General features: G+C 37.8%; 1 protein-coding gene across 5 annotated transcripts; it reads right to left on the reverse strand.

The window, feature by feature from the left end:
* Positions 1–2,349: 2,349 nt before the first annotated feature.
* Positions 2,350–16,203, reverse strand: STX11 (syntaxin 11). 5 transcript variants are annotated; one of them, XM_026705617.2, is made up of 4 exons: positions 15,936–16,069; positions 7,251–7,380; positions 5,793–5,850; positions 2,350–4,801 (listed from the first exon to the last, which is right to left on the reverse strand). In XM_026705617.2, exon 4 carries the CDS (start codon positions 4,792–4,794, stop codon positions 3,928–3,930), a length of 867 nt encoding a protein of 288 aa, XP_026561402.1. In that variant the 5' UTR covers positions 4,795–4,801; positions 5,793–5,850; positions 7,251–7,380; positions 15,936–16,069; the 3' UTR covers positions 2,350–3,927. The 5 variants fall into 5 exon arrangements, with proteins under 5 accessions (XP_026561402.1, XP_087796035.1, XP_026561405.1 ...); XM_087939909.1 differs by having other exon boundaries at positions 5,793–5,871; XM_026705620.2 differs by lacking the exon at positions 5,793–5,850.
* Between the last annotated feature and the right edge of the window lie 324 nt (positions 16,204–16,527).

Consider the following 16,527-nt stretch of genomic DNA (forward strand, 5'->3'; position numbering starts at 1 on the left):
CTGTGAGTTTTTTAAAGTGCAATTCCTTTTGTTGTGACACTCTGTGGTCTGCATTTTATAGATTGACTTTGTGAAGGTTAATAGAGCTATGGTAATTTTCTGTTTGGGAATACAGTAATCTGTTTGGGAATGACACAGATTGATATGTTTGACAGATACATTAGATCTAGTGCTTCCTTAAGGAAAATGACACAATTGTGTGTGGCCTTCAGGTTCTGTGGATAGAGTTCAGGAAAAACAAAATAGTGTTTATTATGTCATTTTTCTTTACTAAGGTGATACAAAACTATTGCATTTCAGAGAAGGTTACCAAGCGGATTTGTGCAAAATCATCTAAGAATGTTAAGAATGGAAATACAACTTTTTATATAAGGAAATAATTGACAGCATAGATAAGAACAGTAGAATTAGCAGGGAGGCGGGGCAGTGAAAAAATCAAGATGGTAGTGTGAGCAAAGCCATACCTCTTTGTGTATTTGTGCAATACCCACGTGTCTACAAGATGAGCAGGAGTTTTGATTATGACACTGTGACCACTATTGACTTCTTACCCCTACTTACAGTATCATTGTATGAAAGACACACTGGCTTATATACAAATGTTGATTGAATTGATGCATAATACTAAACATCATATGCTTAGTTCTAATGTTTCTCTTTCTCTAATAAAACATGATTATGATTTTTGACTTACCACAGAGTGAATCCTTCTTTGAAAATGACAGTGGTTGTGTTTACGTATGCCTCTAGCTTCACATGTTGTTCCTGTTAATCAATTATGGTCACTGCTAGACAAATCATGAAGACTGCAGTGCAGACTGCAAGGGAGATGAGACTGGTTCCATCACTTCTGAGCTCCCAAAAGTACCTCAAGACTTGGTTATACTAGCCACCCTAGAGAAACCACGGGACTGGAAAACTAGTGAGGTGGCTTCATTACTGCTATTATTGTTGTTTGCATCCCTTTGTCTACTATTTCTAGTCTTAGCTTTGTTTTTATATTTTTAATGTTTGATGATGATGTTGGGTATTTATTGTTTAAGTTTTGTTATTTGGTGGCCAGAGTCACCTGTTTTGTGAGATGGATGGTTATATCAATTGGCTAGATAAATAAATAGTCCTCCTTGTAGGGGGAGATGGGTAGCATAAAAATTAATTTAATAAATAAATAGCCCTGCCACAATCTACAGAGAGTAAGCATTCCATGAAAACACATGATACCCAGATTCATTCATTCTATTCACAGCATATTCACATCTGATACAATTGCACATCTCTCCATATATCTTTAGTGAAGTATGCATACCGAATCCTGGTTTTTATACACATCTCTCTTCCCTTTTTAAAGGAAAGTACTTATTCAGTCAAAGGGGCAAGGCTACAACTCTCTTGTCATTCACTTAGTTGAAGCAATTTACTTTGCTTTTACTTTTATGTAGTTCTAAAATGTGAAATGGGCTGAGAAGCCAAAATGAAGTAATAATATGTGTGTTTTATTACTACACACACTGAATTTCAGATTTCGTGCAGAATACACATTCAGACAAAGACTTGGTTCAGTTATCAAACTGGCTCACAATATGGTTTGTTTGTAACTTAATCTCTTACTCAAACCCAGCCACATGTGCTTTGTTCTAAGTAAAACACGTCTTAGTCATTGCATAAATTCATCTCAGTGTGAACACACACATTACACTGAGTAATGGCTTAACCAAGGCCGACAGAAGGAATTACAAATGGTTTGGTTGACACAATATGCAAAGTCAAAACCAAACAAACAATTTAGCAAGATATATTGATAAGATCCTGTGCTCTACAATGTGAACAGCTAATAGATCGCTGGAGGATTTACAGAGATCAGCAAGAATTTCTGACTCATTACTTAATCAGCAGCTATGTAGCCCCCACAATCTTTCCACTTAAATTGTGTATTACTGCTGAAATGAATAAAAGGTGGAGGCAGCAAAAAATAATTATGCATGTGTGGAAGGAAAGAAATGCATTTCCTTCAATGTCATTATTTATTGGTTAATGGATCTTACTGTTCCAAAACAAATTGGATCCATAGATGCCTACCCCACTATTCTTCTAAGAATTCATAGAATATTGATAAAGATGTATAGTTTAGGATGACAGTAATGAAGATGACAACAACAAATATTTTGCTCTGAATCTGATTTTCTCATTTATAAGAGAGCAGAAGACTCTCATTTCTAATGTTTTGTTCATCTGTTTAGCAAAAAAGCATAAATTTCAGTAACATAACTTTTTGAAAAATCCATTATTTAAAAATGGTGATTATTCATTTAAAAAAGAAAGTACAAGCATATAAATGAAAAACTTATCAATTTTTAGAAAAAATATTTTAATTAGTGAGTTAATTATCATAAACTTACAAAATACTGCAAACAAATTTACATTACTTATTTACATTTGTCTGAAAAAACATGATACACCGAAAACATGAACTTCACACACAAGACTCAAACATATGAACGGAATCCTATTATTATTTTTGAAGCTGGTCTTTCAACAATTAAACGAAGGAGGTTCTTGGTTTCAGCTTTTTCTGCTCTGATTATTCTTTAAAAACAGACAGATAAACTAGCGTGACTAAAACAAATCTTAAGCATGAAGATCTATTGCTTTGGATGTTTCTTTTGGGCTTAATGGGTTCATGTAATTGTTCTAATCTCCACTATACCCTAGCAATATATAGATGAAAACATCCCTTTTGCTTCTTCAGACAGTTTGCTAAAATTCAGGCAAAGCCTAAAGAATGAGTCAAATCCCATCTCCTTTAAGCATCTGTTGAGGCCACAAAAGGGATGCTAGCAGGTTGCAGGCAGTCCCTCAGCCACATATTTTGCATGCCAGCACAAGAAACAGCCACACAAGCTCACAGTGTCTGATTTCTGATCCCCTCTATTGTCATTCCTATAAGACAGGGGTGTCAAACTTGTGGCCCGCAGGCTAAATGTGTCATGTACTGGCCATGCCCACTCCTGGTTTAGCGAAGGGGTCGTGGAAAGTCACAATACATCACGTGATGACAATGTGATGTTGCAAGTTTGACATCCCTGCTCTAAGACTTCCAGATTGCTATTAGCTCCAGAGATAATGGCTCCAATCTAACTTTGGCATATTGTGTAAATGAGACCTAATTTTCAAATTTTGTGGACTGTTGGGTTATTACTTTGGTTCCAATATCAGCAAGTTTCTCCCTGATAATCTAAACTATGGGGTAAAAAGCAAGGACTTTCTTTATATAATAATTAGAATAAATATTTTTCTCATTTAATTGTATAACAATGCATTTTAGAAATGTATACTATTTACCTTATAGGAAATCTTTTATCAAAACTCTAAGCTCAACTATGACTGCCAGATGTCTAAACTGCATTATCCATGTAATACAGTTTATATATAATTTATAATTAGGGTTCATAATTTCTTCCATATTTATTTTCTCCAAGAAAAAAATTGACAATTGCAATTGCTCCCTTAAAAATCCATAGGATGTATTTATTTGGGAATAATTTATTACCCACCTCATCAAAATTTCCCGTGGTTTTACATAGGTTCTGGTATGCCTTTCATTTTGTTAGCAATGTGGGGGTTGGTAATCTTGTTTCTTATTACATAAATTTAAATATATGAATGGGAAGGAATCTGTGGCCCTTTAGATGTTTCCAGGCTCCAATTTCAATCTACCAGCATAGCTCATTATCAGATATGATGTAGTCCAACAGCATCTACGGAGTCACAAGTCCCCACAACTTCAGTATGTATCATACTGCTACTATCCTTTGGTTTTAATGAGAAACATACACATATATAATTAATAACAAATATGATAACCATAAAGAGATGAGTACAAATTATAAGCATTCCCATAACACTGATCAAGTAGCTTCAAGAGGGCAGTTAGCCTTTAATGCATGATAAACAGCAGCAAAGCACTGTTCGGCAAGGATGTTTTCTCCGGTATTCAAGTGCTTTCCTCACTTCGTCTTTAGCATCCCCAACATATTCTTGGACATTCTGCATGTTCAATGCAATGACATCAAAGGTGTCAGCCTGCTCTTCCACCAGCAATGCCACCTGTAGGAAAAGTTCATGGACCTCTTTGATTCGAGATTCAAGCTTCATCAGCTCTTTGTGCCGAGTTTCTATCTCATTCAAGGCAGAACGAGCTCCTTTTGCGTCAGACAGCAGGTTCTCGGAGAATACATCCCATCGGCCTTGCTCAATTATGTCCTCTATCTGGTTTCCAGACACTTCTTTGCCCATGATTTCCAGCTGCCGCTGAATCCTAATTTTGCAATTGTCTCGCTCTTTCATCTCAGTTTCATTGTAGTTAAACATAGCTTCCTGAAAAGCATGCATGAGATCGACGTAATGGTCCTTGCACACACGGGTTACAATTGTATTTTCACCATATTTTGTTTCTGCATCTTCACTCAGATCTCTCAGAACCTGAAGTTTTCTGTGGATCTCTTCCCCACGGGCCTTAATGTCCTTTGCTATAGTATTTGTGTCTCGCTTTATGCTACTGAAACGACGCATTGATGTCAGAAAACGGCTGTTTTGTTTGCCCAAGCGTCTCACATCTTCCTTCAGACGGTCATTGCTTGTTCGAATCTCTTGAATGTTTTTGTAAAGATTTGCTATGGCATGGTCAGTTTCAAAAAGAAGCATTTCATGAGGTCTTTGAAAGTCATCCTCGGCATCTCCACTCTGTTGGCTGTACAGCCTAGATAATTCATAAAACTCCAAGAGTCTGTCTCTCATTTTTGTCCTAGGAAGAAAAAGCAAGTAAGTCAGATTGCAGTGATGAAGACAGATTTCTTTTAATTACCATATATGAATTGAAGTTTGATATGTCACATCTTTCCATATTAATCAGAAATATTCCATATTAATCAGAAAAAATACTATCAGAAAGACACTAACTTTCTGATTAATTACTGAATTTCATGAATCCCTTTGTCCTATTGATAAATCAGAATATATATAGATCCCCTTTGTAGAAGTAGGAAATATTTAACTCAACCTTTCCCATTGTAAGACCCTCCAAGTCTAAATTTAGAATATTCTTACTGAGTAACTATTCACAGATATACGTAGAGGATACTAGGCTGACAAATAGTATAAATCACAGAAGTGTACATTGCAATTCAAATAGAAAACAAAACTGATGTATATCAAAACCAAGAAATTTTCTGTGCATTAATTCTGTACAAAAGCAGAATTTCCCACATGAAATTTAAAGCAAAAACCTGCAGAAAATCTTATTGATATTGGAGTTATTCAGAAGTGGTATTCAGCAGGTTCTGACCCGTTCTGGAGAGCCAGTAGCAGAAAATTTTGAGTATTTCAGAGAACTGGCAAATACCACCTCTGACTGGAGATTTTACACTATCCTTCCCCTGCCATGCCCACCAAGCCACACCCACAGAACCAGTAGTAAAAAAAACTGGAGTTATTTTAAGAAGATTCTCCAGTAGATATTTTTGCTATTTGTGCAGTTTCGCTTCTAACTACCTCAAAAGAGCTGATCTCATAAACTTGTCTACTTACTGTTTTGTGTCCACTTTTGAAAAGTCAGTCAAATATTTAAATATTATTCATTACTTATCATCCAAGGCCTTCCAGTATATCATTTATTCATTATACTTTTATTCATCTGAAGATTTCAGGGGGGTTATAGCTCTGAAAAATAGGCTGGGCTGAGACAATAGTGAATGGATCAATTTAAACTCTGGGCTGGGCTTCAGGTTCTGTCTTACCTTAGCACTACATTCAGTCCACTACAATTGACTGCTTCTCTTGGACACCAAGTGGCAGCTGGAAAATAAATACTTCCATCTGGTCAGAGTTTGAGTTTATAAAGATAATAACCACAAGCTCAAACCTCTTAGATATGAACCCGTAACTCAGAATTAATTTATTAAGAGGCCATTAAATATGCTAATGATTTACTGAAGAGATTCCCACACTTTTCAGCTCATTGACCCCTTCATGAAGTTCCACACTGTTCACTGAACCCCATGCTACTTTAAGTAACAGTACTATGAGTAATAATGACTTTGAATAGTCACATTGGCCATTGGAAGTCAATAGTGATGATTTGGGGGACCCCTACTTTACTGGGATTGTCATGCCGGTCAATCAGTCGAACATCATCCATGGGGTGGTGGGGGCATAGATGAATTAAAATATCAAAGATACAAATATCTTCCATTAACTATTTTAAATATTATCAGCTGAATCTTGACCAGAGTAAATTATTCCATGAAGCTTTATTTTATTTTTTTTGCACTTGAGTCAGAAGCCCCAATGCATATCCAGGTTGAAAGGATTAGACACATTTGCCCTTGGGATGCCCAGTTGGGGGCTCCTTTCACATCGCTAGCAGGAGCTAGAGTGAAAGACGAGAGCTCAACCCCACTCCTTGGCCTCTCGGGTCTCGAACGTGGGCTTGCCCAGCATCCTAATCACTTGTGGCACCACACTCTTGTATGAAACTATCATGCTGGCTAAATTTGAACTATTTATCTGAGTTGCAGCTTAAATCCTTCCTTGGTATAACGTTTCCTAAAAAAACCCAGCTTTTATTTAGTAATCTTATATACTAATTTTTATTTCCTTTTTTAAACATTGAAGTTCTTGATAACTAGAGAGCAGATGCAGCATCGTAAATTAATCACCTCTATAGACACATTAAACACTGTAGTAGTTAATAAATTCACAATTTCGCAACAAAACTTTACAAGTTATATTATTTCAAATGTAGTATTTAAGTAAAATGACTGTTTTAAAAATATTTATCCAGCATTTAGCTTCTCAGTAAATATCCTTTTTTGGTCAACCAAATACCCATCACTAATGTTTTATAAGAAAATGCCTTTAAAGTAAAACCTTGTAATAAACAACAGCAGGGTAGAATTTGAGATTTATCTACATAGAGTACAAGAGGATTTAGGTATCCAGAAATAAACTAAGGTTATGTCAAGTTGAGAATGATGCTTCCATCTTTCCAGTCAAACTGCATTCCTTACTCTTACCACACTTTTCATGCTACATCTACATTTGACATGTTACTCAAGATTAGAAACTCTGTCCTTCACAGCATAATATGTTTCTTATTCTTTTGAAACAAGAATCAAGATGTGCACTACTTTGAAAATAATCGCTGTTGCAGTAACAAACAGGAAATTTGGCATTGCAAGGCATTACAAATATACCTGCACTGGTGAGATTTCACCTCCAGTACTAAATACAGTTCAGAAGACCACCATTTAAGAAGGATTCAGACAAACGGGAACTACTTCACAGAAGGGCAACCAGGATGATTCAGGAGCTAGTAATTAAATCCTGTGGGGGAAAAAAGGATAAAAGCATTTGCAATATTTAGCTGAGGAGGATATGATAGTAGTTTTTAAATACCTGAATATTGCATGAGGCCAAGACATGTTCCCAAGCATTCCAGATGATAGGGCAGAAAATCATATTTAAATTACAGGAAGGAGATGCCAAGAGATTATTAGCAAAGCCTCCTTAATATAAGAGCAACTGAATAGCAATAGCAATAGCACTTAGACTTATATACCGCTTTATAGTGCTTTACAGCCCTCTCTAAACAGTTGCCCCCAATAATCTGGGTACTCATTTTACCCACCTCAGAAGGCTACAAGGATGAGTCAACCTTGAGCCTGGTAAGATTTGAACTACCAAATTGTAGGTAGCTGGCTGCAGAAATAGTTTGCAGTATTGCACTCTGACCACTGTGCCACAGAGGCTCCTGTGAATGGTGGACCCAGAGAGATGCCATTGGTTCCTAAACTCCAAAAGGAGTTTAGACAACTATTTGCTAGGAATGCTAGTTGGAATCTAGCACTAAATGCAAGATTTTCAACAAGATTCAATGGAGTAAAGCAGTGATTCTCAACCTTGGCAATTTTAAGATGTATAGACTGATTTTCAGGGTTCCATACATTTTAAAGTTGTTTATGTTGAGAAACGCTCTCTAAGCAACTCCCCTTCTAGCTCTATGGGGCTATAATTCTGTAGACAGTTTCTGTCTACAACTGGGAAGATGGAAGTCAAGGATTTTCTAATAAGATTCACCCTTAGGTCTTTCAGTCCATCCCATTCCAAACTACCGTGGTTGGTTGGGCCAGTATGTAGATTCAATTTCACTTACAGTTAAAATTAAATATATTTGATAGTTTCCTGTCAAGTGTTTAATCATGTGCCTTTTTTGTCACAGTACAAATGGCAGTTTGATAAGGGCTTCTAGAGGTCTGTGGGAACTATATGGATAGATGTGGTTTAGAAGAAAGACAAAAGGAAAGCTTCTAACCATTTCCCTTCTGTGTTTTATGAGATGGCACAATCCTCAATACATCACATATCTGATTAAATTCTAAATTCATAGGTAAACCAGTAGCAGCCTGACTCATCAACTAAAGGAAATATTGCTAATCACATCTTCATGCAGGAACACCCACAGTTCTTATACAACAGCCATGGTACACATTTTGAAAAGTTGTGAGGATTATGTTGCATTAACACTACAGCCACAAAATATTTTGAAAATTTTTGTGCTGTCTGTGAATTATTTCAATCAGACAAGCTTCAAATGCACATAATAAACTTAGTTTGCATTGGCCCCCCAAAATCCCAAATCCAGGAACAATACAAAATTAGAATAGTTAAAATTCTATCCATTTATTACAGTTCTTATTATGTTTCTGTTTTTAAAAAGTGGATGCCTACCATCTAGATCTCTAGAAGGTCTAATAATGTAAGGGAAAAAAACTCTTTTGTAGAAATATTAAAGAGGTACAGCTTATAGGATAAATAAAAGGAAAATAAAGTAAGGAGATAATTACAGTAGAAATGAGGGGAAACCCATGATTTCTCTCCGTCAAATTGACCTTTCACTAATCTCATCCCATCATTTTCTCCTGAGTTTTAGTTTGTATTCTATAAGATTTGGCATTGATTTAAATTGAAATTCCCCAAAGTGGTCAATATCAACAACTTTGGGATTGATAAATGGCTGGAAGTGTCAAGGGGAATCAGTAAATGTATGATAATTAATAGGAACAAACTGAATCTACGGTAGAAGAGCATGGTGGCTACTAAAATATACCAATCTCCATCCATATATCAGTACCTTTATTGATGCTCATTAGATGCATCCCCCCTATTTATGATATTAACAGTTTCAATAAAAATAATATTTTATATTTTCGAATTTTAAATATTGCCTATTTTTATGAAGTCATTATTGTTTTTCAAAGATTAAAGTAGTATTTATTAAATTATTTTCAAATACATTTTTCATAGTCATCACATCCCCTATAATAAATGCTTGGGATTTGATGAGCAATCTGGAACTTCATAAAGGGGTTCGTGACTTTGAAGGATTTGGGGACTCCTGATTCAAATGATTAATAATTTAGCATGATACATTCTGCTTCAGGAACCTCTCCCATTGGAAGTAGAATTTGCTCCATATTTTAGGACAAGAATTGCTGGTATCCTTTAGAGTGTCATTCTCAGAATGAAGCTTTTAGATAATCATACATGAATTTCCTCTATAGCTGTTTTTCTGCTCACAGCTGCCAGTTCTGTTTTTCATCACGAAAGCCCCGAAGTGACCAAACTGCTACTGTATATGGCTTTGCCTAGTAATGCTGTGACAAGCAGAGCTCTTTGGGGGAAGGCTCTTATAGATCTGTCACATCCTTCTAATTCTGCTACAAAGACATCCCACTAACCGCTCTCAGAGAATGTGTTCTTGAGATATTGTCTTTATCTTGTTCCTAGTCCGCAGCAGAGGCTAGCTTTCATTGGGCTATGGCTGTTGTTTCTCAACAGTATTTGTTCTCCTTGACAATCAATCAATGACACTTTGCTGACAATGTGATCAATCATTTTGTGAGGGCTGGGATCACGTGCCAAATTGGTCACTTTAAGCTGCCCCCCCCCCCGTCTCCGATGGTTTAGTATTGTTCTACATGGCCTTTTTGGATTGGACTTCAGGAGAGATTGGATATCTGCTTTCAGAGAGGTATTGCCCTACATATAGACCTGACCAGGACCTTCCAAAGCACTCATCAAGTCTTATTTGGGTTCTCAATTTTAAAGAAATAGAATTAATGCACACTTGATCTATCACTGGCCTCTTGGGTTTAGGATGACAACAGGACTACAATGGTCATATGGGACTCACAACAACTCAGCAAATGCTGATTTGGATTTCATTGAAATACACTAAAATCTGTTTGACTAATGGTTTAAGTGTTCCTTTGGGGTCACCTTAGAATTAATCAATCATTTTTTAAATTTCCAAGAGTTTCTTCAGACAGCCACTATTGATCTGCAGTTGATTGCATGGATTCGAGCTTCTCTGGGAAAGGGTATTTATATATTTCTCCTGCTTCATTGTTTTTCATCTGAAAACCCCCATTTCCTTCTAATTTGGATCACACATTTTATTCAATGAGGCAGTTAGCAGTCCTGGAGGAAAGCCAAGTAGGGTGGGTGACTTTAACTGAGAAACTGATTAACGGGAAAACATTCAACTCTTTTCTTCAAGCGGCATGTCACCAGTCTTCCTGCTAGACACCTTTTCAAAAGAAGGCATCTGTGATGACTCGGGACGTGGCACAAAGGCAACACAGTCAGATAAGCAATAAGAGTCCCTTTATTATCTCCAACTTTGCCCCCAATGTCCAGGTTACATTCTGGCTGGAGAAAAACTCACCCAGGAACAGCCTTTGACTGCAGGAAATGAAGTCCAAAACATGAGCAACACAAACTGTAACTTAAAGTTCAAACAAGCCAAACTGAAGTAATTAGTTTGGCAGGGCAGGAGCAAGAATTTCAGACTTGAAGACACGGCAAAACTCACACAGCTGAGAAGACGCCAGGAACACAGATAAGCCACAACAACACAAGACAAAGTCAAGTTTGCTCCCAACAGCTAATGAAGGGAATCAGGGCTCTTTCCTCCCCCGTAAGTCATGCAACCCACGTTGCTCTCTTCTCCATTCCTCCCTGCGTGCCCTAGATGAAGAAGGGGTGGGCCTGGTTCGTCCTCTGAACTCCCTTTCTCTTCTTCTATCTCTCTCCTGCTCTGCCCAGCCAGACTTTGCCCTTCCCTAGCCTCCTCCACAGCCAACAGAGCCACACTCCCATTCCTTGTCAGCGGTCTGGCTTCCTCCTCGGATTCAGACTCTGACAGGGGCATGACAGCATCGTCTGGCAGAGGACGTAAACTTAGGCTCTATTTTTGATAAGCTGGGATGATCACATTCCCATCGTACAAATGAGCATGCCTGAGAGAAAATAGGACACTAGCTTGCTTCAGTAAGAAAGAAATTCAGATAAATGGCTTTGAGGCCTAAGATAGTTAACCCAGGAGCACACAACTTTTTTTTTTGTTAAGCAGAAGATATGATAATTGGAGGCTTTATGCCAAAAGGTAGCAAAAACCAGGACACCTATTACATCTAAAGTTAATTAAATGAAATAATTACTAGGCTTGTCCTAGTAATTTAGCTATCCAGGTGAAAGTGCCTTCTGAGCATGCAGGTGCCTACCCTAGGCAATTCCAGCTAGTCTTAAAGGAACCATGCCAAGCTTTCATCGGTCACTAAAAGAAGCTGATACAGAAGAGATTGTCAAATGATTTGCACAGTGAATACGATCCCCTTGCCATGTATGAAATAATTTCCCCTTGTCATATTGAAAATGAGCGTGTCACAGCAAGTCGGAGGGCACTTCAGGGACTGTGCTCAAGGATTTAGGGGGCTGCCACAGCTTATGCTCCCCTATTTAAATTGTATCTAAGCAAAACAGAAGGTAAGGGTCTATTGTTAATAAAGGAAGTGTGAAAAACATTAACGGCTTCACTGTGTTTATATTTTGTATCTAGTGCCGAATATCATCACGTATCTCTTTCAATATCTCTTAAACTCATAGATTAGCAGGGTAATACAAGTCATAAGACACCATTTATAATTTTACATGCTAATCTCTAATTGTCTTGTAACAGCTAAGAAGCAAAATATGCACTGACGTATTATGACTAAGCACAGAGAGCTCTGTGCATTCTGCATTGTTACAGCACCTGTATTATCTAGTCACTTGATACATCACCCTTATAAGGTCTATACTATTAAGTGACACAAAACCTCATGATTTTCATGCTCATAAGTGCTAGATGCATTACGTAATAAAGTTGATTACACAAAAACTAACATAACTTATCCAATTACTAAGCACAAATTCCCAGCGTATCTCAGATTGTTTGTTTTTATCCTATACATTTTCCATGATGTATATCTATGTATATTCACGCCCAGGCATACAAAATGCTGAACAATTTATAACAAGCAAGAAATGCATGCAAAATTTAAAATAGCACTCCAAATAACAAAACAATTGATTGCTAGTTCTGACCTTGTGTTTTGTTCCATACAGGCCTTCCTTACAAATCTTAAAACAACGTAGGATTTGGAAGAAAGCTCCAAAACCTTAAACTATATTGTTTTTAATATGTTAATATGTTAACATTTTAAAATTAAAATAAATTAAAATCTTAATAAATTAAACATATTAATTACTACATTAAAAATTAAACAACTTTGTTATTGCTCATGAAGAAAATATGTCATATGGTCATTGCTTCTTAAGTTACTATCAACTGCATCCTATTCTTCTGTACTCAGAAATAAGAGTCACTGAGTTCATTGGAGCATAATCCCAGCAAATGTATACCCTGTTTCTCCAACAATACAGCCTCCCCCAATAGGAAGTCCCAGCATGTTTTATAGGCATGAAATGAAATTAAGCCCCTCCCCCCATATTAAGGCCTATATTAAAACATGCGAAATGGGGGGCCTGCCGTTAGGAAGTACTTTTGTTGCACACCCGGATATGGTGCTGCCTGTGTTGACCCCGATACAAAGTGCCCCACCAACACCAAGGTCAACATCCAAGCCGTCGCTGCCTCGCCCGCCCAAAGATGCAAGTAGGGGGAATTAAGTCACCCCCGAAAAGACAGCCTAGCCATTTTTTCGGGGATCAAAAAAAAAATAAGACCCAGCCTTATTATATGAGAAACACGGTAGTTATATAAAATTAAAATTAGTAGCTGTAATCTAAGTGAGATCTATCATTAAGAATAATTAATAAACACGCTCCCCACACATTGGGTTCCAGAAAAACTATTCAAGTTGTATTCCTCTTCATATTTTTGTTGAATTTCAATAAGCATAACACTTACTAATTTTTTTATCGCATTTGCCTTAACTTATATCCCAGACAGGTAACCGTAATACATCTCCATCTTTGACAAGGTTTATTTTGAAGGGACTGCATTAAGTGGCAAACTATGTAACTTTAATAGATGCTAGTTTACATCAACTTCAGGATTGTTCACTTTCCGCCCCAATTCTCCCTCTGCAGATAGAGCCCTGGACACAAACAAATATCTTGGAGGCACAGTCTTATAGAATTCTTCCATATTACAATTCTTAGGCTATGCAGTATGAAACTAACATTTCAGTTCCCTCAACTTTCAATCCATATTTTACAATTGCATCCTGATATACTAGAGCAAAGTCACCGAACCTTAGTTTTAGAAGGCTCTTGAGTATGTGCAAATCTGCATCTCATTTTAATCCAAGATCAAGCATAACACCAATACAAACAGCGGAACTTACTTCTGCTGCCCTAATTCTAAAAACATTTGGGAACCAGCATTGTTTTGTTGTAGAAAAGAATAATACATCCTTAAGGAAAAAAACAAAATTAGTATCTGTAATTGTATGCCTGACTATCTATACGGAGATTCTCAGCCATCCAGGTCATAGTTGTCCCAGAGATGCTTTTTCAAGAGGCAACTGGACTTTCTGGTTTTTCTTTGAAGACATTTCGCTTCAGATCCAAGAAACTAAAGAAGTTGAATAAGTTTCTTGGATGAAAAGCGAAACATCTTCAAACAAAAACAAGAAAGTCCAGTTACTTCTTGAAAAAAGCACCTTTGGGTCTGCCTGACAAAGTTGTCCCTTTGCTATAAACTGGTTTTAAAAATGAGAAGTTAAAAATTATGCTGCTTTGAAGAATTTAATCACCAGGGTGAAAATGTCAGCATGTCTGTGCCAATCCAGATACCACACTGGGACTGGATGGTTTTGTCTCTGAGCAATCACATGTTATACTGTAATTATCCAGAGCTGCAGGGCTCCGGGACTGATGTTCTGTCCTAACAGCAGTAGAAGTCACATATTTAAGATCTAGCCTCACTTATCTCATACAGTATATACTGCTATTGGCATGCTCTCTCATCTTTATTCACCTGTGCTTGCCGACCTTCTAAATTTACTTCCTTCTCTTTTCACATCACATTTTTTTCCTCTGAGCTGAGAGATATCCTTTGGACCTCCTTATATTCTCTCACCTCCCACCCAAAATCCAGCCCTGTACCTCTTCTTGGACCATTATTTAATTTCAAGCTGAAGGACTGTAGGATTTTGGCCTGGCATCTTTGAATGATACTTATGAGAAGTCTAGAAAAGCTAGAAACTTGCTAACTGGGGATTATGGGACAATCAATCTGCCACATCAGGTGGGGACCAGATGTGGTTCTCCTTCGCTCATGACAATAAAGGAACAAAGTTCATTTTGAATCAGTTTGGGAAAAGGCAGAAATATTTTCCTAAAAGTACCATTTTATGTCCAAGAGATAGTAATATAATACATATAAATACATATCCAGGTCAAAACATTATAAGGAGTATAATGCAGATTATATTTGTTACAAAAGTTACAAAATATTTTAAAACTATAGTAGGCATTCCTATTAGGCATGGAGAACTACAAGGGGAAGCTTTGAAAGTAACCAGCTAAGAAAAATAAATGTAATCCTACTGAAAGCCTGAGTTTAAAATATTTATTGAAAAAATGTCCAATGCAAGTTCTTATTTCATGGGTAAATAGCCAAAAACGGAAAAGAGTTTTTTTCTTCCTTTAATTAACTTTCACAATAGAATTGTCATGCTAGTACAATTCACAATAAAACCTATCCGCTTTAAAAATCATGGGTGCTCAGGACATACCTAATATAGGAGTAAAACTTCTACCAAAATTCTGTAGATCAGAAGAAAGAGCCACTTTAGACCCAATTTGTTCCCAAAGTTGGAAGTCACTTATGTAATCACTAGCATGATTAGTAGCCACAGATAATCTTATTTTTCCATGAATTGTTATCAACCATTTAAAGCCCTCCAGCAGATACTACAGCTGAACTGTGTTGCCTTCAAAACTTCCTCTTGCTTGTTTTCAGTTTTCTCATGGTCAACCGAAGTGATTTCTGTTACTCAACTCCCAGGGAAACATTTTTTAAAAATATCTCTGCGCTCACTTCCATCTCAGCCTCTTTGCTAAGCCCCAAAGCCACACACACAAAATGCTTGTGTCATTTCATAAGAGAGATTTTCCTGCTTCTTGACAGATTTTGGTAGCTCTATCTTCTTCAGCTATATAGGTGGGATGATTAAACTGCCCCTAAATCCTCTATTTCTCCACCATTCTCCCGAGAAAGAGGACTTTCTCGGGAGAATGGTGATGCCTCTCACGGACTAAACTCCAAGGGAGAAAATCTTTGACTCAAAACTTTATCAAACCAGTCAGCAGTTAGTGCAGGGGTTTCCAAACTTGCCAACTTTTAAGACTTGTGGACTTCAACTCTTAAAGTTGCCAAGTTTGGGGGACCCCTGGGTACAAAATAGATTCCCAGTGCAGGTGATAAAAACCACGATTGTCGTGGTTTGGGACTGTGCAGTAAAGACTCCTTTCAAGCAGAGAACATCTCCCACAACCCCCGTCTGGGAAATGAAGCAAACACTTACCGCCTTGCGCCGGGAAGAGAGCAATCGACTTCCCGCCGGGTCGCTGTCCAGCTAAGACTACGCTGCCTCGTGGAAGAAGCACCTGTCAAGCCCTTCCATCCTGGGAGTTTCCCCGCGGCAGGTCTTATCCCCGCCCCTGGCCCCGCCTGCGCGAAGCCCATTGGCTGCCTCCGTTGCTTTTTTTTTTTTTTTTTTTTGAATGCGTCAGGGACGAGCGATGCTCTGGTACGCGTGATGAGTCGCCGTCTTGTGAAGGGCGAGCGGGTGGGTGGAAACTACCTAGAAAGACGGCGGCGGTGTCCGGCTCGCTGCGGCGCGGAAGATACCGGGCTGCCCGCGTCGATGATCTGCTGAATTCTTGGCAGGATCTCCTGAGGCGTCATCGCAGCAAAGGCGTGACCCTGAAGCCCCGGTGTCAGCATCAGGGCAACTACGCTACTTCGATTTCTCTCTTCATCCTCAGTTTCGCTTTCAAAAAGCCGGGCGAAATTCCTGCCCATTACCTGCAGAGAATATATAGGAAAGATGAAGTACAAAACGCGTACTTCAGTCTTTTTCGGTATTTTTTTTAAAAAATTCCACAGATGTTTTT

This window comes from Pseudonaja textilis, chromosome 1 (assembly GCF_049901715.1).
Source record: "Pseudonaja textilis isolate UNSWEBS1 chromosome 1, rPseTex1.2, whole genome shotgun sequence".
Lineage (NCBI taxonomy): Eukaryota > Metazoa > Chordata > Lepidosauria > Squamata > Elapidae > Pseudonaja > Pseudonaja textilis.

Coding starts and splice junctions, on each gene's coding strand:
- STX11 (XM_026705619.2), bottom strand. CDS start 16,096: ATGGGCTTCGCGCAGGCGGGGCCAGGGGCGGGGATAAGACCTGCCGCG. Junction 4,802..15,935: donor TCTCTTCCCGGCGCAAGGCG/GTAAGTGTTTGC, acceptor TTTTCTTCCTAG/GACAAAAATGAGAGACAGAC.